Genomic DNA, 23,701 nt, shown 5'->3' on the forward strand with positions numbered 1-23,701 from the left:
CTGTGTTATGTCAGAGTCACGCTTTTTAATCAAATGTGGATGATTATGTAGGTCAGATCAAATCTAATAAAAGGAGCAGGTTTTTATTTTGATATTCAGGGTATTCTCTCTTACACACACACAAGGTGATGGTGATAGTTACAGCCACAATGGTGGTCTTGTGTTTACAGACAAATGCTGAGTGGTCCAAACCAAGAGTCTGATTGTTCTGCTCACAAAAACCTTTCATTGACCACAACAGAAGTCATCTTTTAATACAAGGAACAGGCTGATATCAAGCCAGGTCGGTAGGATGAGTGGTAAAATGTGTCTGTGCCCATTCTAAGGCCAGTGACACACTGGCTGCGTGGCGTCTCTGCTGCGTGCCAGAAGCGTCCCAGAAGCGTGGCGGATTCTGGAGCGGCGCTGGCGCGCTGCTGCTGTAGAGGGAGACAGTTGACAGACCAGGCTCTTGTCTTCATGACAACAATATCAACTTTTTTTACACACCTACACCTACGCCTACTGATAAAGGACACCGTCAAAAGTATTGACGGCTAAATAGATTATGTTTGACAGGTGCAATATTTGAAAATCGATAATTATTTATTTATTTTTTTAATTACAATTATATCTGAATTTATGTCAACCTATAGACTTTCAAATATCAAAATATCATGAATTCATATGTATTTGTGTACAAAATAAAATAAAAACACATTTTCCTATTATATTTTGCCTGGAAACGCTTCCAACACGCGCGCGTGTCGCGGTAAAAATAGGCGTCGGTTCTATTTCTAGCATGCAGGCGTTTTCCGCGCGGCTCGAGCCGCGCCTGAGACGCGCGACTCACGCAGGCAGTCTGCAAGCTCTAACCTGTTAACATGGGAGCCGAATTAAAAACCGACACGCCACGCGGCTGAGACGCTTGCGCCACGCATCCAGTGTGTCGCCTGCCTAAGAGCTGGTGCATGATCTCATGACACTCATGTATTAATACGAGCATTATTTATAAAATTATTTATTATAAAGTTATTAAGTTGCGGATATCAACTGTATATATGTAACATTGGTTAGTTTTTAAAAAGATCACAAATGATGATGCAATGATTTGCATTGTCTAAGTGACATGCAAATAAATCAGTATCAGGCCAAATTCTCCTCCGATGACCTTCTAGAGACATGCTTATGTGACAAATAAGGCTACTATTGATGAGAGTGCTGCTGACGGCACAAGATCTACGTATCACTCCAGAGAACAAGATGAACAAACTGATGCAGAAAAGAGACAAAAATCTGATCATCTTCACATTTAAAACTGAGATGATTAAAAACAAACTATTATATAACATATTTTAGTATTATTAAAGAATATTAAAGTACATTTTATATATATATTTTGTCTATGCTAACTAAATTAGCAAATTTGCTAGTAAGTTAATGCAAATCCTGCAAAATACATTTTCCAAAATCATTCTAATATGCTTATTTGCTGCTCGAGAAATATTTCTTATTATTATCAATGTTGAAAACAGTTGTGCTGCTTGATATTTTTGTGTAAACCATGATGATATTTTTTCAGGATTCTTTGATGAATAGTAAAAAAAAAACTAGCAGCATTTATTTGAAATAGTTTTATTTGTTTGTTTTTATAACAGTGTACAAGTCTTTACTTTTAATCAGTGCAATGCATTTTACTGATCCCAAATTTTTGTGCAGTGTATGAAAAAAGGCAGGAGTAAGCCGTCAAACAGTCAGATCTATATGTAATTCAATTTTTTTTAACTCCTTAACTGTCACCTTGGTGCTCTCTCGTCTTTTTCCCTATCCCATATTTTAGTAATCATCATAAATTATATATAATTTGAAAGCTAATCAACTCAAAATTCATCATTTAAAAACCACATTGGACATTGGACATTGCATGACCATGGAAATTACATTTTAAAATCTTTTAGCGATCTCCTTCCCCTAGTGGGGTTTGTCCAGTGTCATGTTACAAAATGTACTATTACTGTATTTTACAATCAAAACCTTTCATAATCTTGACAAAATGTAAATCATTGGAAAGTTCTGATTCTCAAGATTTCATATTTGGTAGTTATTGTGACAGAAATGCATCAAAATGCATCAAAAAAATTCAGTGAAGTTTGGATGTCACCCAGTGGCTATTTCTGGTACAACGCATACATTTTTTTAATAGTAACCTCATTATATATATCATTATATATATCATTATATATATATATCATATATATTATATATATCAGCTTCTAATTTGGAACATAACTTATTTAGCAATTGGTGTTAATTTTATAGCAATTTTAGATTACAAATATTCTGAAAAATAGAATTGCATAAAACAAATTTAGTACAGTCCGTTTTCTTTAAACTAAATTTAAACTTCTATAACTTTTAAAAAATGATTTCACTTCTGCAATAATCTGTTGATTGTCTTCTTTAAAATGTAACCAACCTTATTTTGGTCTTTATTCCAAAAAATTCATGAATTATAATAATGAAAGGTTTGATATGGAGTGACAGTTAAGAGACATTTATGTCATACATAAATGTTTTTAATGATTTGTGTTTATTTTTGTATTATTATTTTATATTTTTAAACTATTTATATTTGTATGTACATGTACATTTTTCTAGAACCTGCTTTCAAAATGTGAAGTAGCACATGCTTTTGAATCAGAATGGTGCTTTACCAGTGAATGACTGACATCAACTCAGTTTTCTTTCTCTAGTCTGCCCACTGGCCCTCTGGGTAAAAAGTGAAGAGTGGCTAATGCTTCTTTCCCTGACAGAATGATCCAGAGAATGAATGTAATGTTCTAGGACTGAACTGAGTAGAACACTCCTCAGTGCTATAGGGTCCAACAGAAGATGCCCATGGACTTATATAATCAATACTGAGCCATTTCGGTATCCAAAATTCCAGGATTTAAGTTTCAGTATGACCTTCCAAAGAGTTAGTGTTTCTTTTTCAGTGTGAAACACAATACATTAGCTTTTCCCAGAACTAAAATGACAACACCTCTATAACATTACAGAACATCTGATCAAATTTCTGCACAGAACATTGCAGCCATTCTGTAACACGGTTTTTAATAATTAGCTGAGTATTCCCATTAACAAGGAATTACGTTGATGACCTAGAACAAAAATATTTCAGCATGTGAGGACAAAAGGCTGGTATGTCCTCTTAAACCACCAAGCATTCATTGACAAAGCTCTTTGCATTGCAACTATTTTTGGCCACTTTTAGCATTGTTAAAAATTAGACAAAATGCATTTCCTTATTTTTGCAACATCTGCCTTACCACTAATGTCCACATATGACTGAAGTCTGTGCAAAAAGCCCACAGAATGATGACTGGAATAAATAACATAAATTATTAAGGTGGCCAGTTTCACCTCCATATAAATGTCATTCTTTCCTAGATGCTGGGTGCAATTATGCAACAGCGTCTCAGTTTTCATTCTGTTCTCTCTCTCTTTCTCATCATAACAGCACTCTCATTTACTTTCCCTATTAACCATCACTCATGCAAAATACAAAACCCTTAATAAAATGTCAAATATTTCATTCAGAAACTGCACGTTAATTCGGAAACTTAAATAATATAGGCAATTCTTTAACATTCTTCTTCCCGCCTCAAATATAAGTGTTAAAAATAGTCTCAAGGCCAAACGACGGAAGCGATGTCTCTCTTTCTACCCGACACCTGTCTAAGTGCCCTGCTCAGACAGAGACGCAGAGTAAACATAGTCGTAGAGTGAGGACTAAAGCTTTTCTATTAGAACATTTTTTGCCAAACAGCACAAACTCAGGACTACAAGGACTTTGCACATGACATTTGTGAAGTGTATGCATTCTGATAACAGTCTGGTTGGATTGCACAAGCATATCAATACTAATAAACGTATTTGAACAAGGAGTGATTTTGTATATTGAAAATTAAAATAACAGTTTCCTCTTTAAATGATATAATTAAATATAGATATAGAATGAGTGCTATTCTTTGTGCCTCTGTCTCCATACTGTGTAATTACACTACATAGTTGAGCATTAGCAGGCTGGAGCTATAGTGGTTTAAATGGTGTTTATTTCCCATAGTAGCACTTTGTGTCAAAACTGATCTCATAGGCTTATTCTAATAAATGAACAGCAAGTCCAGATTTGCACAACTCTGCATAGGCCCTAATTTGACTAGACTAAATTTTAAATACATTAAGAAAGAGCTACAGATCTACTGGTGCTTGCATTCTTATAGGCAATCATTACTGAACAAAAAGTCAAAGGTTCAGTTGATATTGATTTAGTATTTCTGGCAAGCATAATAATGGTATCCCTAAAGCAAACCTATTTATTTGTCATATTATCTTAAAAAGATTAACCATCTATCTGTACACTTTCACATGAAATCTCATATATATGTGGGTTTATTCCACAAAATAAAATACTGTAACTTGTTTATTTGCACAAATGCTCAGATATGCAAAGTGCGGTAGTTTGTGAGCTGTAATTATGCCATGTAGGAAAATGGCTCATGGCTATGATGATAACATCTTAATAAGGAAGATGACCTGCTTCAATACATGAGAACGGCCATGAAAAAAGCATTTTAATTTATGTAAATGCACACAATTGATTCAAATATATGTTATTGCACGCACATAGTTCTTAAGTTATGTTAGCTCATTTATACATATGAAATAACTAATTCTTCTAACCATATATCATTTTCTATGGTTAAACTCAGCTCAATCTAATGGGATTTCTGAGACAATTAGATTTTTTATCATATACTTAAATTTATTTTAGCACAGAGAACAAATAGGAAATAAGAACTACATTCAGAATCAAAAATTAAACTGCATACCTACAATTTAATTGCAATATACCGACAACACTGAAAGTCTGATTGTGCTCATTTGCCGTTATTGTGTCTGATCAAATTTTGAGTCTCATCATAACTTAAATCTTAATCTTGAGACAGTTTCACAGAAAAACAAGCCATTTTTAAGACATCTCTGTTGATAAAGTTTCACTCCGAATCCTCTCAAACAGGATCTCGGGAACCAAACAGTTGCCATAGAGATGAGCTGTCTACTTTGTCATTAGCAGTGTCTGCGATACGGAAATACCCATAAGCCTCTACAGATCATTCCTAACCTGACTGACTCCAAACATTACTTTTGTAGTACTCCAGTAAAAGAACTGACAACATTAACAGGTCAATTAAGAGCAACAATGTGGTTATGAATCTCATTAGGCTAGGTTAGGTTAGGTATAGTGGCAGGTGCATATGCTCACTAGAGCAAATAATCTTAAAACACACACAGAGTCACGTCCCTCTGTAAGCAGCGAGGGTTTCTGGAGCATTCTGACTTTGTTGCTGGTACATGTAAAGCTGGCAAGGTAACAAGCATAAACAGATCAATAGATCACTCTGGTCATGTCAAAGAGAACGCTGGAAAACATCCAAAAAGAGGACGTGCTCTAATAACTACATCATTATACCGCAATGATTCAGATTCAAAGAACACACTTATCAATACCAGCATCACATGCACAAACAAATGAACATTACATAACATAACTGTACATGTAAATAGTGTGGCACCATACAAATACATATGATGCGAGGTATAACAGATTGCAATACAAACAAGCTCAAAGCTCCAAGGATATATAAACATCTAATCCTAATAGAAGTTATTAGATTGGGATTGTTAATGAAAAAGCCCCAGCTGACTTGAAACAAACATCCCTCTCATACATATACAGCTGAAGAAAAGTTCTCTCAAGCAACTACACAAATAATGGTTTTAAAATGACACACTTACCTGCATTTCAACTGTTTTTGAATCAATCCTAGAGTGTATTTCATCTTTTTAAAACACACACTTTCCACAGGTAAGCCTGTTCCGGACAGAACGTCCTGTTTCATGTGATCATGCCAGCAGAAGCACTGCAAGAGAGCAGTTTCTGTCTCTGAGCGGAGAGTTAGAGAGAGAGAGAGAGAGAGAGAGAGAGAGAGAGAGAGAGAGAGAGAGAGAGAGACCCCTCCCCTCTGTCTTCAGCTTCAGTCAAACTGTGCTCCAGTAACCAACCAGAATTGTGTGTGTGTGTGTGTTAGAGAGCCAGTTACTTTTCTCAGGCAGCCCTGGAATGCATTTTTCTCCTCTTACCCAAAACCCTCCATGCAGACGAAATTGCAGGGACCATTCTTTCGACTCTGCGACACACACGAGCGTCACATAAAAACAGTAAAATTTCAAAAATATCTGCATTAAACACACTGTTGAAGGCTGTTGGGGTTTTCAGGGCAAATGCTGCTGACTAACAATGTCTCTCTCTCTCTCTGTGTGTGTGTGTATGGGTGGGCAGATTATCCCCTCCTGGCTACAACTTCTGTAGAAATGAGGGGCCCTTCTGTGTGTATCAGAATGCAAGGTTGCTAAGCAGCCAAAAAGTTTAAAGATAAAGAGGAGTCTCTCTGTGCAATTTTAAACCTGAATTGTAAAACAAAATCTGTAGTTTTTACAAAATAATTCTGGCAGCTGTGGTTCCAGAATAATTTTGTAAAAAAAAAAAAAAAAAAAAAAAAAAAAAAAAAAGATTTTTTTTTTAATAAAACCTCTAAACACATTTACAAAACCTGTACATTTTATTGTACATTTTACTGTAATGTACAAAACCTGTACATTTTACTGTATAAAACTGTAAATTACAATCAATAACATTTAAATGTAAACCAGTAAGTTCAACAACACACACTAGCTACTACTAAAATCTGATTTGTGCTTTTAACATACTGACAACCACCATCATAATGTAAGTGGTAAAAGAGAAAGCCACATGAAGAATCAAAGCTCATCATCAGTAGCTTCACCACAAGCAGAAGTATATATTAATTTATAGAAGGTGCAAAGAGCCATTCACGCAAACACAAAACACCATCATGGTAACACACACGATCCTTAAATAATGCAATAAACTTTCATTAAACAACAGAAAATGTAACATAAAGCCCAAATGTACATAACTGATAACAAAAACTATTTAAAAACTTTATTATTTAAACAAAACACTTTCAGGAGTGTCAAAAAGGGAATTCTGGGAATATCAGTTTCTAAAAACTGTACAATTAACAGCATTTTACTGTAAAATTACATGAACTGTCTGGTTAGATCTTTTACAGTTTTCCCCGTATATTGTATGGGAATTTACTGTTATTTGTTTACAAAATTTTACAGTTAAAATTACACTGTGGATGAGAGAGAGAGAGAAAAGGTTGATGATATGACATCACTAAGATTGGTTTTAACTCAAAATGGGAGATTAAAAGCTCACTCAAATCTGCTCAGATTAATAGTGATAATCCAGCCAAATGCATGTTTACTGAGTTCACAGTTCTTCTGGAGTGTGCGTAATACACTTCATGAACACAAACATAGTGACATCGTATTATTATGATTTTTTATAAAATTAATTTTAATTTTATACCACAAGGATGCATTAAATTACTAAGAAACTGACAGTAAATACATTATAATGTTACAAAATGGTTCTATTTCATGCTGTTCTTTTGAAATTTGTACAAAAATATTAGGCAGCTCAACATTGAAAATTATATATTGCCTTGGTGAGAATAAGACTCTTACTAAGCCCAAATTTTGAATGGTTTCACCAAATTATTAAATATTCAGAAAGTTTCAAACTTTGCTCATGCTAAAGACTAAAGATCTCGAAGTAGCGTCTCCTGTCATTTATGACAAAATGATTCAAAATTTCACTTTGAAAGATTAAAACACAATAAAATACACAACTTTTCTCTGCCTTATGCAGTCAAAACAATTAAAAACATTAAGAACAAAATGAGAAACTAAACCTTTGCATTGCTTTGTGCTTGTTTAAGTGTCCAGAATGGTTTTGGCACAATGCTATATGGTTGCTGAAGTGTTCTGGGTGATTGCTTGCTTGCCAGTCAAAATAGCACACCAACAAAAATGATATTCTGGCTCACAATAGCAGTGTTAGACAGCTGACTTATCACTGAACTGTGGTAAAGTGGTCAATAATAGACTACATATCTTCAGTCTCACAGCTGTTTTTCCAGATAAACTCATACCAGGAAAACACTGCTGACATGACTGAGACAAAACATACACACAAACAAACCCCAAAAAAGTGTTAAGAGCATCACTAAAGAATGAAGTAGGTGAAAGATATCATCCTGTCCACTTCATTTCAGAGTCAACTAGATATTATTTAACTTCCCAATGTTTGTTCCTGAATTATTCCCAATGTCAGTCAGCAAGGAAAAAAAATAACACATGCATTGTGTAGAAAAACACAGAACATACTGTATACCCCAGCCAGTAACCATAACCACAGCTGGAACCACAGACATTCAGTACATGTTATCAGAGCGCTGTGTAACTGTGTATTTAACTGCTCTTAAATAGACGGTTAGAATGAAGTCCATCTTTCTGTTAACCTTCAATTTCTCCAGCACGGTTTTGAGAGATTACAAGAAGGCCACATGTAAAGAGACTAAGGACCATCTTACATAACATTGTTTAAAGCAATTCTGTTTTGATTAACAGTTAGTGTTTCTGAGTCTTTTTTATACTCAGGCAATATTAACAACCAGTGTTGGCCTGAGAAATTTCATATTTAATATGCATATCATATTTCAGAATGTTTTATTCGCTTTCATTTCAGTTTGGCAGGATAGTTTAGGAAAAGCCCAACTAAAATATGTACAAGTTCATGTAAAAAATAAAACAGTTAACTACAGAAATTATCTCCGTTGAATAAAGCAGCGTCAGATCGCGTTGTTCTAAATAAATTATATATAGAATTAAAAATAGGAAATCTAATATTTAAAATAATTATACCTTAAGATGATGAATATTATAAGTATCATAAGTAACTGTAATTAAGTTACCTAAAAATGAACAGTAATCCTTTACTTTACTTTTTCAGTGGATAAGTAATTACAGTACAACACTGCTTACAAGACTAGATTTGAATACACATTTTAACACAACCTCAGACAAGGGAGTCATGGTTGTGCAATAAATGCTTGATCTGTTTATATTATCAAGTTAAAGATAAGTTCCAGTGAACCAGCAACAGGATCAAATGGAAAATGATTCTAGCAGACATTACTCAAGCAGTGGTAGAGGACAAAGGTTTCGTACGGACAGAAATGCTTTACCTCAATAGCCTGATGTAACTCAGAGAGCCTTATACTCAAAAAAAGAAAAAAAGAAAAAAGAAACACACACACACACACACACACACACACACACACATATTTATTTATTAAATGATAGAAATTGAGAAGTACATAAAAATGTTAAAATGAAAAAACATATTTATCAAGCAGTAAAATTCTGAATTAGCAACTAAGCAGATGCAAAGTACTGTTTGGCTATAAATGTGTTGTTATTTTTTTTTTTATATACTACATAAGTGTAATTCTGAATTCTTTACCTAATATTTCCAATGTTAGTAGAGATAAAAGTAATCAAAATGTATATTTAAGTGGTTTTGAGTAACCATGTTTGAGAATCTGCTTTCACAGTCAGGACAGCACTTCATGCCTGGACACACTTGTGATTTATGTGCGCGCGCGTGTGTGTGTGTGTGTGCGCGGTGCATGGAGTCAACAGTGAAGATAGCAGGGCGTTAATATCGCTCTTTATCTGTCCAAAGCATTTTAACACCCAACGCACTCAGGCACATTCAATAGCGAGTTCTGTTTTAAAGAGATAGATATAAATAACCTGATACCTGGGTTCATACACAACACTCTTTTAGGTCCAATCTCTAACATTCTTCAAAAGTATTTGGTTGCTACATTCTGTTAAGAAATAGCAGCATCCATCTTCACTTAAACATAGAACGGAAACACAGACACAATCTTGACCACCCATGCACACGTTCCAGTAGCCTGCAGGTCATGTGTTTCCCAGGCTCCCTGTATTAGACTAAGTACCTGTATAGAAACATCAGTGCTCTCAGGAGCCTGTAGACATGGGCATTCAACCTGACCACAGACTTTAGCGGATAGTTACTAAATATTTACTCAACCAAAAACAAGTCATTAATAAAATGATCGCTAGGGCCTGTTCACTTTCACAGTGAAACTGTATATAGAGTTTGTATGTTTACGACAAGTCATCTTCTATTGCACAATGGGCCAGAGATGCATTATATATATATATATATATATATATATATATATATATATATATATATAACCAATTGCAGATCTCTGCATATTTTAATACAGAGACCTTCAATGGAGCCTCAGCTTGAGTATTTTTCTAATACTGCATACAGAGCACAGACACTTTCTAAACTTAATTTGCAGAGACAACTAAGCAAACCATTTGTAGGTTAATTTGTCAACCATCTCGACACAAAAATAGTGGGTCAACCAATGACCCAAGTTTGAGGTGGGTGTGAAAGTGTATATTTCTCAAATTAAACCAGTGGTGTAATGTAAAAAAGTAAAAATACTTTACTTGAGTTTTTTATTTCAGCCAACTTTTACTTTTACTCCACTACATTTCCTAATTAAAGGAAATGTGCAATATACAGCATCGTCTGCGATAACATGGTAAATGTTGTTGTAATGATGTGCAATCTGATGTTATCAGGTAGGCTAGATCACCAAATCATACACTGAGTGCATGCACATTGATTTATTAGTCTATTAAAGCTCAAAATTCCAGGCATTCTAAATTGTACATAGCAAAAATGTATGTTTTTTATATTTATATAATTTCATATAGGCCTAGTTAACTTAATCTACATGACACAAAGAGTACTGTTTTTCTTCAGATTCATGAACACATTAAATAATCTGTATGCAAGTTCAGTAAAGCATATATATATATGATTCTTTTAGATTTTGCATTTACTTGTACTTTTACTTTCAATACTTAAGTACATTTGAGATTTAAAATATACTTTTTGTACTCAAGTACAATAAATATCACATAGCCTACTTTAAGACTATTACTCAAGTAATATTCTAAACGGTCGCTTCAACTTCTACACAAGTCATTTTCTGGTAAGATATCTGTACTTTTACTTTAGTATGACTTTCAGGTACTTTATACACCACTGGATTAAACAACTTAAATAATACCTTGTGAGTTCAGATATTAAGAACATTAAGAACACTATAAAAGTTAACAAGATTAACTTACAATAGTCATATACATATATACGGTCTTTTCTTAACTTAATATACATTAGAATTCATATCGTCATCATTAATTGAATTAACAGCATTAATGTTAATGTAATTGCATTAACAGCATTAATGCCTGTTCTCTGTTGGGCTCATGAATATTAATCACGTTGTCGGCATTGCGATTTGCTGAAATCAAACCACTGACAGGTGAGCACTAACCAAAGGCGTTATTGCTTGCATGTTAGTCCCGCCCACAGCTGAAGCAATCCTGCAGTCTCTTCGTTTTACAGGAACTTAAAACCTCTGTAAAAAAAATATATATATATTGCATCTTAATTAAGAAAAACAAACAAACAACAATCATAATGTGCCACACTGAGTTACAGTGTGATAGTTTTGACGAAAATGTATTAAAGATTTAACACAAACTATTAAAATCAGCCAATGGGGCTAAAACAAAAAACGACACACGAGACTGTGAAGGTCAGTTATGTAAACCTATATGTCCCAGACAGTTTTCCAGTGTTGAGTGAAGCTGTTTTATTACCAGTTTTGCTGCCCCATAATAATAAACTGGGTACTGGGTTGAAGAAATTCGCCTGGCAGGAGTTAATCTCAATTAAAAACAGTGAAATTTAATAATTTTTAATAACATTTTGTTAAAAGTAAAACGTTACCACATTCAGAATACACCTGTGTAAACAACAATGGGTCTGTCTGAAATCACGTCTCATGGCATCATAGTGGTAGCTTATCACCTTCTTCTGGACAAATGTTGTATCTACAGAAACAATACTCTATATCGTAATCACGTAAATTGAGATTTTTCTATGAATAAAAAATTATCTTAACGTTAAAGAAACAATGAGAATTTACATAAGAGTTAAATTGTGAAACATGCATATTGCAATATGAACAAATGTAACAGCAAAGTCACATGATAAAAGACAAAACGGTGTAACCCTGTGATTGATTCTTTAAATCGTGTGACCTCAAATGTTAATTAAATTATCGACTCATTGGAAATCATTGAAAATCTGAAAATCTATATATATATAATTATGCAAATTATATAGATCTTTATTCATAACCGTGTCACTTAAAATACAACTATCATCTATCACCTTGTCTGCTCAAGGACGATAGCCATTTCAATATAGAGATACAGACGAGATGTTTGCTCATGCGCTGTTGTAAAATAATCCAAGGTAGCGCGAAATACGAATCCTACTATGGCGAGGGATTGTGTCATAAATATTACATAGTCATTTGTGACGTTGCGTGGTTATCTTCCTAAAGCGGCCAGTCAAGAACCGTCATTAAAATTAATAAACCAAACCATCCTCAAAGTGAGAAGAGTTAATTCTCCTTCTGACTAGAGCCCGCCTATCTTTGTCGGCCTTTCAACCAATCAGTGAGGACTACTGGATTAACGTCACAACATTTAGTTAATATTCATGAGCCGATAGTTCGCCAATAGTGTGGTCCGTAATGTGCGTGTGCGCTCTGTGTTGTCCACAGTGTACCCGTCTGAGCGCACGGTTAGACCACAACCATGGCTTGAATTACAGCACCTTCCAGCCTTTTCTTTATAATGATGGTCTTTTAACCAACATGCGACGACTTGCTCCGTTCTTCTGACCTAAAAAAGACCTGATACCCCGGTCGGTACGGATTCATTTTCTGCGCATCATCTGGACAATCGTGTCTAGGATGGAGCACATCAGGACACCGAAGGTACTGCTGATGTCCTTATATTCGGCTATTCAAAAAAAAAACGCTCGCAATACAGCGTTCATCCTCTAGATCTCTTTCGTTTTGAATGTCATATGCTTAATATTTAATAAATTAATTTAATGTAAAATAAATGGTTTGACAGAATAAGCCCAAATCATAGGCCACAATGCATCCCCCATCTTCCTTCATCTACAGCACTGTAACAAGATCTGAACAATGGTTTACCTTCAGCACTACTGATACATCATGAGACATTTCATTTGAAATACATAGCCTACTCTTTATCTGACTATTTCAGTGTATTCAAGAGCACATTAATTGAGGTTAGGACGAGGTGATCTGTCTCTAGCTAGCCCTCATTTCATATTTACTACATGAATTTTTCAGAATAATGCCAAGCTAATTTGTTATATGATTGCACAATAATTAACACTAGAGTCTATATATATATATATATATATATATATATATATATATATATATATATATATATATATATATATATATATATATATATATATTGGTAAGCCATTTTTTTTCAATTGACAACATATTATGTACATCACAAGGTCGGTTTTTAGAAAAAATACTATATTGTTTTCTTCCAGGTGGAAAATGTGCATATGATTGATAGACTGACATCCAGAAAATCTACGGTGGGCACATTATACCTCTCCTCGACTCACACTATATTTGTAGAGAACTCGGAGGCCCGCAAAGAGACTTGGGTAGGAATTGAAACCCTTTCATGCAGACAATCAAGCTTCCTCTTGAACATGACCCCGACTGTTAAAACCACAGTGTCACGAGTCACTGTTATCTGGATAATTACTACAATCAACTGCATTTGTTGTTGCCTTATTCTGCTTTTTATCTGCTATGTATACATTTTATTATTGCTTTTTTTTTTGCTGAATATAAACTAATTCAATTTATCTGTCTAGAGATCTATTCACTATTCACATACAAATTCTTTTAAAGCAGCTTTACTAAAAAATCATGATGTCAATGTTTATAATAAATGAAATTAATATCTTTATCAGAGGTTGGTGATAATATAATTCACATTTTGTGACATACAAGCAATCAAGCAGTTGAGTTATATATATATCAGTTTGTTATTTATTGTTTATTTGAGCTATTAATTAATCGTAAAATTCTAAACTGTGTATCTAAACAAGAAGAGTTCTGCAGCCACTCAGGATCTCTCTTGCTCTTCTAGGTTCTGCACAGTTTGGTGTATAATGTGGAGAGACTCCCGACAAACCCATCAGGAAGTCCTCTCATGATCCGCTGTAAGAACTTCCATGTTTATCGACTGCTGATTCCACAAGAGAAGGACTGTTTAGATGTGCTGGCCTCCCTCACTCGACTTTCACGCCCAGGTGATGTAAATGCATATTATACTTTGGAAAAATCAAAAGAGTGGTAAATGCCATAAACATGTTGCTTTCAGAGTGTTCTTAAAAAGTCAAATGAATAGGTTATGTGGAATATATGCCTGCTTTCATTCATCTTACTATAATTTAGCATTGAAATGCAATTTAGGGTGTTTTTTTCTTCATGGTCAAAGTATGTTGTTGAATAATCAAGTAACATATACACTAACAAATATCCTGTTAAATTTATGGTTAAAAAGAAAATGTGTGTGCGTTGGCATTTAGCATTTTCTTCTCTGAAAAGTGAACATTTTAGCTTTGCACATTGCTTAGACAATGCAAGGTCTTAGCTGTGGCATCATAGTTCATTATGAAAATACACCAGACAACGTCAGAGCACAATTCTCTGCAGCTTTGTGAGTTTCGCCTATGTGAGCGGTACACTCATTAATTTTAACTAAGGTCTCTTTATACTGCAGAATGCTATGGAGAGCTGTTTTGTTTCTCTTTTAACCCCAACCTGGATAAAGAGTTAAGGGAAAAGGCCTGGGGCTTCATCGACCTGAAGGCAGAATTCAGTCGAATGGGAATACCCAGCAACCTCTGGCATGTCACAGCAGCCAACCATGAGTACAGAGTAAGTTTATCCCAAATGCCTGTTCATGCTCAGGGTCAATAACCATGTTTTCCTTACCCACAAAAAATCTCAGAGATCGGTTTTTGAGTTTATGTCTAAAATTACAGTGAAAAACAATATTAAACATGATATGTGTATTTTCTTCCCCCCAAAAACAAACTAGGTAGAAGACTGTGCTTGTGTACTTTTAACCTCATGTAGTTCCAAACCTATACGACTTCCATAGTAACTATAAGTTTCTATAGTAACAGTGACACATCTGTTTGGTTGATGATTATAGGAAAAGCATTTCTTCAATGGAAGTTTGGCTATTTAATGGATTCACATAGAAATGTGGCTTCTACAAAATAATATTATTATTGCTTGACAATTTCAGAGCTGATAGTAGGTCTGTATTTATAGGTATACACGTTATTCGGATTTGTAAAGTCAGCATAAAAGAAAAGTTGTTTCAGAGGCAGAGCAAGTTATTATATTTTAATGAATTTTCGATGAGCCTTTCTAAAAAAGCACAAGAATGTGTGTTACTAAATAAACAGGGCCACTTTTGACCATAAGAATCTAAAACAATAGTTCTGATCAGAATATTTTGATTGGCAGTTGTGTGAAACTTACCCGTCAGTGCTGTTCGTGCCAAAGTCAGCCTTTCCTGCTGTCATTGTGGGCAGTGCCAAGTTCCGGAGTCGAGGACGTCTTCCTGTTCTCTCCTACTTCCACAGAGACACCAGTGTAAGTGCAAAAAATAATGACACTCATCTGAGATCAGCATCAACCCACTGCAGGCTTTTACTTTTTATATTACAGTCCTCATGAAAAAAAAAATGTACTCTGTTTACTTTATTAGCACATATTGCTAGTCTTGAGGTGAACAATTAATCAGTGCAAGTTTATCCACTGAAAGAAAAAATAAGTTTGTCTTGGTAATCTTTAATCAAAATCTGAACCTTCACTTCCGCTCTTGAATGGCAGTCCTTCTCCGATGACATCTGTTTGACTGCTTGGGCAGGGTATCCTCAATCTAACCGTTAGTTTCCTATGAATGAGAGATGAGGTGGAGCACTAAAATAAAACCCTGGCCTCTATTCATTCCATTTCAATTGGAAATACATCACTATACTGAATAAAAGCAGGCAGCAACTTCCGGTTCACAAGCATGTTAAGCTTGCTATGTTAAACCAAAACTTTTCATTGTTTTCACTTCCCCACTTTTCTCTCTTTGAATTCACACATCACTGGTTCTCAAGGCATCGATCTGTCGGAGCAGTCAGCCTCTTTCTGGTTTCAGTGCGCGTTCCTCAGATGATGAGCAGATGCTACAGGCCATTATGAAGTCAAACCCCGTCAGCGAGTTAATGTATGTGGTGGACACAAGGCCAAAGGTGAGAGATCACAAAACAAATAAGTGGATGGAAAGGTTGGAGTAATTTGAAAGTTGTCTGATATACACTGCCGTGCAAAAGTTTGGGGTCAACATTATTTATTAATATGTTTTTTTTTGTAAAGAAATATCTGATGCTCACCAAGGCTGCTTTTATTTCAGCATTTCAACTGTGGAAACTAATATTGTGGAGGGAAAAAAAAACATTTATATTTTAATATATTTAAAAATGTATTCCTTTGATGGCCAAGCTGAAATGATCACATGATCCTTCAAAACTCATTCTAATATGCTTCTTAATATTTTAAATCGTACTTGCTGAGTAAAAGTATTTTTTTTACAACCCCCCCCCCCCCCCCCCCCCAAAAAAAAAAAAAACTGACCACCAACTTTTAAATGGAAGTAGCCTATATATTCATTTTTATATACAGACATGTTTGTTGGCTTTGGCTTGGTCCATATAACTTCAAGACGTTCTAATTATTGTAATGAACTATACTGTAATATAATGTCAATACCTTGTAAATATTCATAAATACCAGTTTGTACACTGTTTGTAACCATTTCCAGCTAAATGCCATGGCTAATCGTGCTGCAGGGAAAGGCTACGAGAATGAAGACCATTACACTTACATAAAACTGCAGTTCATTGGCATAGAAAACATCCATGTCATGAGGAGCAGCCAACAGAAGCTTATAGATGGTAATTACGTATTACTTTTATACCAGCAGATACTTGTCTGGTGTTCACTTGCTGTCCACATGGAAAATGAAAGCTTTTCTGTCTTGCAGTTGGCGAACTCCCGGCTCCCTCAATGAGTGATTTCCTGTGGGGTCTGGAGAACTCTGGGTGGCTGAAACACATCAAAGCTGTACTAGATGCTGGAGTCTTTATTGCAAAGGCAAGACTTTTCAGAAAGTTTTAACATGATTTTTAAAAAGGCATTCTCTGTTAGCAGAAGTTATTAGAAAAGACGTGGAAAAATCATGGAAATTCATTGCTAAAAACATGGCATTATCATGTTGGAAGCATGTCCAAAAAAAGGTAGAAAACCTAAGTATGATTGATATACCGTATTTTCCGGACTATAAGTCGCACTTTTTTCATAGTTTGGCTGGTCCTGCGACTTATAGTCAGGTGCGACTTATTTATCAAAATTAATTTGACATGAACCAAGAGAAATGAACTAAGAGAAATGAACCAAGAGAAAACATTACAGTCTACAGCCGCGAGAGTGCGCACTATGTTGCTCAGTGCTCCTGTAGTCTACCACTGAAAACGTGGAGCGCCCTCTCGCGGCTGTAGACGGTAATGTTTTCTCTTGGTTCTTGGTTCTAAATAAATGCAACTTATAGTCCAGTGCGACTTATATATGTTTTTCCCCTCATCATGACATATTTTTGGACTGATGCGACTTATACTCAGGTGCGACTTATAGTCCGAAAAATACGGTAATCCCACATGTATTCTTGTCTGTGTCTCCAGGCAGTGGCAGAGGATGGGGTGAGTGTTCTGGTGCACTGTTCAGACGGCTGGGACAGAACAGCTCAGGCCTGTTCGGTGGCTAGTGTACTACTAGATCCATACTACAGAACTATCAAAGGACTGATGGTAATCATAACCTTGATTACGACCGATCCATTTTGCTATAGTCCAACATCATCTAAGACTTAATGTGTAACTTTTTTTTTGTTTTTGCCAGTGTTTGAAAACAAGTCTCATTCCTTGTAGGTTCTGATCGAGAAGGACTGGGTATCATTTGGACACAAGTTTTCTCACAGGTTTGTGTTTTTCCTTTCAATTTGCATGTTTCTGGCCTCACCTGATGGACACCATGAACAACTTGCAGTTAATTTTAGTTCCTGAATTGAGGCTTTCTGTGAATATCCTCTACAGTGTACGTTATGTATGGATAACATGCGAGACCAGAAAAGCCTCAAAAGTCCATAGCAAATACTGTGACTAAACCATCAGTCATGCAGTGTACAATGATATTCTGCATCGCTAAGCTTAAGGTGAGCCTCTATGCTCCAAGAATGAAAATTTGTGAACAAATATGAACATTTTCTTACATGGAACATAAAAGGAGAAATTTTCAAGAATGTTCAAGCTGCTTTTTTCCATATAGCAAGTCTTCTAAAGCCATACGTTAATTCTGTGTCATGTTTTTCACTGATCGAAAGTGATTTGCCTATGTGCATATTCAAACTTGGCATGTCTTGGTGTGATGTCAGTGACAACAAACCACTGTTCTCGCTTGTTTTTTAATGTGACACAGTCACACAAGCTGGAATGTCCAAAAGTGGAAATAAAATCGGAGAGATTTGGAATTAAATAAGGTTAAACGATGACAGATATTTTGGATATTTAACTATATCATTACTGTTTACATCTTCATTTATTAATAACATGTTCTACAGGTACGCTCACCTTGACGGTGACCCCAAGGAGGTTTCTCCAGTCATGGACCAGTTTCTGGAATGTGTGTGGCAGCTGATGCAGCAGTTCCCCTGTGCGTTTGAGTTTAATGAGCGATTCCTCATACAGCTACACACACATATATACTCCTGCCAGTACGGGAACTTCATCGGCAATTGCCAGAAAGAGAGGAGAGATTTGAGGTAAAAAAAAACACATTTGGCCATTTTTCTGAAAATGGATTGCTGAGAGCAAGCTTCTGCTTCAGCACCTGCAGCTCAACATGTCAGTGTATGTATGTAGGCAAACGGCTAGAAATCAACTACTTTTTGAACTGAGATGGTTATAGATGTAGTAGTATAGATGGGCCACAGTTTGTTTACTGGCTAGATCCACCCAGGAAGCCAAATCATGTTTTAAGGGTACCGGGTTAATATGAATCCTGAAAGAATAACCTCCAAAGTAGACCAGATAAACATGCCAGAAGTATACCTACTTCAAAAAAGGGGTTCTTATCTCAAGCAATATCCAAAACATTTTGCGAATGACAAAACTGATTTGACTGAAAATTCAATTTAAGTTGTGACCATCTGCAGCAATCAAGACTTGAGGTTCAGATTTGTTTTTTGTTTAGTTTTTTTTTATGGTTGTGGTAAGCCCTTGATACAGAATATTGTTCCAAACAAAAGGTAATGAACCTTCTCATTATAACTTGGATCATCTAGGTTTCATTACCTATATGCGCTAGTATACTCACCCAGGCTCCCTCTTTGTGAACTGTGCAGGTTACAGGAGCGAACACATTCTCTGTGGCCGCACCTATGGGAGAACAGGGCTGAATACACTAACCCTCTGTACAGGACAGACCACAGCCAGACACAAGGGGTTCTGAAACCTCTCACCACTGCCTACTGCTTCAAGTAAGTCAACCGATCAGAATGGCCTCTATACAATCATTAGACTTCCTCTCGTGTCCCTTTGCATAATAGTCATGCTTCCTTCTGAATTGGCTCAGAGATGACAAAGCTCCATACTGTAAGAATGAGAAAGTGAAGTGAAAGTATATTGGACACAAAATAGCTTGCAGTGACACTTTCATGGTTTTTTTTTTTTTACTTAATTTTTTCAGCTAATGTAGAAACAGAAAGAGGTGTTGATTTCTTTAAATCGGAAAAAACACACTTGTTAATTTAGTACTTTCCACCAAGGTACTTTAGTGGACTTGTGAAAGACGGTTAATTTATAAGAGCTGCCATTTGACTTAACCACTAGGGTGTTTTCTAACTTTTAATTATTTAATTTAGGCTAAAACCTTAACTAAAAAGCATGCTTAACAGATTATAAGAAACAATATACAATATTGGCTGTTAATTAGTACATATTAATACCTTATTTCAGTACATATTAATATCTTATTTTTTGACCATATTTTAGATCTCTTATTCCTACCCCATACATAAACGTCCTTACTAACTTACTATTAATAAGCAGCAAATTAGGTTAATTGAGGCAAAAGCCATATTTAATAGTTATTTAATTAGTAAAGCTAATAGAACTAGATGTTTCAAACCCTTTAGAAGGAAACTCTTGATAGTAGCAATCGGTGTTGAGTGGTAAAAACAAAGGGAGGGTAAGGTATGTCATTGGGGTCATCAGGTGGGAACCCTGCTTCATCGACGTTTCATTGATTTAAGCCCACAACATCTCCAGAAGGCTCAACAGTGTACCTAGCATCCCAGGTACACCCCCCTCCATGCCATACCCTCTATATCCCTGATGGGCTCTGCATGGCAGGGGCGTCCTTCTCCCTGAGTCAGGCCTAAGCCTGACCGCATACCATCTGTCTCTACCTTACTGCCCAAATGGGATCCTTGCGCTTGATCCAGAGCCAGTTACTGCTTATTTCAGCAGCACTTGATATGGACTTGATGGCCTGTTGGAGAGAGCAACCCTTCACCCCTATTTTTTTCAGCAAACTGGTGGTAGATGTTGCAACAAATCCCCTGCGTCCCACCTATACTGGAAAGACGCTGGTCTTCCAGCCGTTCTGGGATGCTTCAGCTGTCAGGTCAGAATATTTGTTCTTTTTCCTCTCATAAGCCTCTTCGACCCCCTCTTCCCATGGTACTGTTAATTCGACAACATATACCAGCTTTGATGTTAGAGACCACAGGACCATGTCTGGCCGGAGTGTTGTAGCCACTATTTCTGGGGGAAACACAAGCTTCTTATCAAGGTCCACTTCCAATTTCCAATCCCGCGCTGATTGCAGGAAGCTTGCAACTTTTGGTGTTATAGGATGCTCTGGATGTTGGCCAGCTGGTACAAAATTTGTAAAGTTGACCTGTCCTGCCAATGTTTGTGGGAGGTTGTTTGTGGTGGTTCGTCTCTGTTCTAGTATTGATGCCAGTTCTCTAAGTACTTGATTATGACGCCAAGTATAGAGCCCTTGGGTGAGACTTGTAGTGCACTCTGATAGAATGTGCCTTAGGGATGCAGGTACTTGACACAGGGAACAGGCGGGATCTTCTCCATACCACTGTTTCATATTTTGAGGGGATGGTAGCAGGTCGTATGTGGCTCTGATGACAAAACTCAGCCGTGCTCCATCCATTTGCCAGATGTCACGCCAACTGAGCTTTTTCTTCTCCAGGCCCTCCCAGGTGGTCCATTTCCCCTGCTTGGCCATTGAGACAGCTTTGGCATGTCGCTCACCCTCCTCCTGTCTCCTAACTTCTTCTACCACTAGCGGTCTCTTCTGCACTGATGTTGCTTTGTGCCACAGAGGAGTTTTTGGGATGAGTCCGAACCCTGCCCTCCCATGCTGTACTTGTCCAACCACATCTCTGAAGTGAAGCGCAGACTTTGCACTCTGAACAGCTTCTGATGGAGTCCACTTCCTTCCCGCTACCACTCGGGGGGCCGCTGCTCGAATGACTGCATCCTCGGATTCAGTCAGGGTCATGACGAGCCTTGCCTTGGTGCATTTGAACTCTTCCACGAGCCCTGTGATTGGTAATTCCAGCTTGCCATGTCCATAAAGTCAGACGGAACTTAAACAACGTGGAATTCCCAGCCACTGCTTCAACTGTGTGCTTTTCAGCCATTCCAACTTTTCAACTTTGGTGATGGGGATCTAATACACAGTTAACGGCCACTTGATGACTGAAAATCAGTAAAACTGCACATTGTGCACCGTGGCATAAACATTTGAAAATGACGTTGTGACCAAGACAAAGCTCTCCCCCATCCCCAGTCATTCCTGCATTATTAACCATTTTACAACCATCCTAAATACATAATGTTTTAACAAAATGAATAATTATTAGGTTTTGGAAGGGGATGTACGGACATGCCGAGAAAAGTGTGGCTTCACACCAGTCTCCAGCCGATTGCCTGAATGTGGTGAGGGAGGAGTCACAACAATTGGAGGAGGAGCTTAGCGCCCACCAGGAGGTACCACGGGAGACGGACGCTGGACAAGGCATACACATGCATGCATAAATATCACATATGTATCATCAAGCATTTTAAAATGCAGAAGTAGAAGTAGAGGATGGATGCATAATCCATTCCCACACACTACAAGTACACTATGCATAATACTAATATTCCATTTTTATAGGGTGACCATATGTCTTCTTTGATTTTCTATTGCTTTCATACTTGCTAAAGGTAATGGCTGAAAAGTAGTTTGACTAATAGCCTGCAGGGATTGTACATAAAAAACCAAAAACCCAGGCACTAATTTCAAACATTAGCCCAAGATAATAAAATGTGTTCCTTCTATTTGCTACACTAATGTAAAACTCACCAACCTTGTCCTCTTCAAACTTACCTCTACAGAGACTTGCCCAACTGAAGGAGAAGAAAACTTCAGGGGGGAGGAAGAAGACCAACAAGCTGTCTGAACGTGTCCGCCGTCCAATTCCAATCAAGAGCAAACTCAGCAGCCCTCTAGACTACTTCACCGCCACAAGAAGTGAGAAACACATTCCTTCCTTCACACTGCCACTAGAGTTAGCAGTCCCACCCAAGAACGGTGACCCTGATGACATCTCAACCTGCAGTGATTTCGAGTCAGGTGTGGCTGACCTCAGCAGCCACTCCTCTAGTGCTGGAGACGACGCTAAGGACCCCGACTCAGATGAGGCAGTCAAAACAAACACCTGAACTAAAACAGAACTGGTGGCAATGAGGGATAAAAGCACAGTAATGGGTACCAAACTAGGAACTGCCTTTTTTTTTTTAAATGTTATTTTAATTTTTTTAATATGTGTGTGAATTTATAATTAAGTATGTGAACAAGTACACATATCCAAGATGGTCTGGCAATAAGATCTTATTCCATTAGAGTAAAATCTTATTCTTCTATAGTATTTTAAGCTTTGGTTTGACTGTATATTTCACTGTCTGATCCTTCAAGCACTTGGTCATTTTAGTCTTGACATTTACCATAGCGTCTGTATGTTCGGAACAGCATATTATCATATTTCTCACACTAATACACAGAACATACATCAGATACTCAGTATTATGGAAGCTTGTTTCAGCCATGGGATAAAAACAATAAAAAAGGTAACTGTAACTTCTCATCACAATTCAGACACAAAATAAAAAATTAAAATTTCAACTTCATGCCAAAATTTTGAATTTATATCTCACAATTTTGAGAAACTAATTTTTTTTTCAGAATTCTGAGTTTACTTACATCTCAAATTTTTTTTTTCCAATTTCTTCTCAAAATTTAGACTTTTTTTTTACTTGCCATTCTGAAAGATATAAACTGTGAATTGTGAGATGAAGTTACAATTACCTTTTTTATTATTTTATCCCACGATGGAAATTTCTTACAGGATGGAAGCTTCTATACAAAATTGATACAACATTTAAAAATACTATGTCCTACAAAGCAGTTTTTTTTATTATATATATATA

General features: G+C 36.4%; 2 protein-coding genes across 4 annotated transcripts in view; one reads left to right on the forward strand and one right to left on the reverse strand.

The window, feature by feature from the left end:
- The window catches only part of mtus1b (microtubule associated tumor suppressor 1b), a 46,729-nt gene extending 40,750 nt beyond the window's left edge, over positions 1–5,979 (reverse strand). For both annotated transcript variants that reach the window (XM_059552000.1, XM_059551999.1), the window contains exon 1: positions 5,839–5,979. The gene's annotated coding sequence lies outside the window, so the exon portion shown is untranslated. The remainder of the gene's footprint in view (positions 1–5,838) is intronic.
- A 6,557-nt stretch (positions 5,980–12,536) lies between these two features.
- On the forward strand, positions 12,537–23,413 carry mtmr7b (myotubularin related protein 7b). Of its 2 annotated transcripts, none has more exons than XM_059552002.1 (14): positions 12,537–12,950; positions 13,559–13,678; positions 14,173–14,335; positions 14,809–14,966; positions 15,567–15,695; positions 16,211–16,345; positions 16,915–17,047; positions 17,137–17,246; positions 17,831–17,956; positions 18,077–18,126; positions 18,766–18,966; positions 19,549–19,683; positions 22,093–22,247; positions 22,610–22,825. In XM_059552002.1, exons 1-14 carry the CDS (start codon positions 12,927–12,929, stop codon positions 22,672–22,674), a joined length of 1,704 nt encoding a protein of 567 aa, XP_059407985.1. In that variant the 5' UTR covers positions 12,537–12,926; the 3' UTR covers positions 22,675–22,825. The 2 variants fall into 2 exon arrangements, with proteins under 2 accessions (XP_059407985.1, XP_059407984.1); XM_059552001.1 differs by having other exon boundaries at positions 12,539–12,950; positions 22,093–22,219; positions 22,610–23,413.
- Positions 23,414–23,701: the final 288 nt, after the last annotated feature.

The sequence above is a fragment of the Carassius carassius genome, chromosome 6 (assembly GCF_963082965.1).
Source record: "Carassius carassius chromosome 6, fCarCar2.1, whole genome shotgun sequence".
NCBI classification, from domain to species: domain Eukaryota; kingdom Metazoa; phylum Chordata; class Actinopteri; order Cypriniformes; family Cyprinidae; genus Carassius; species Carassius carassius.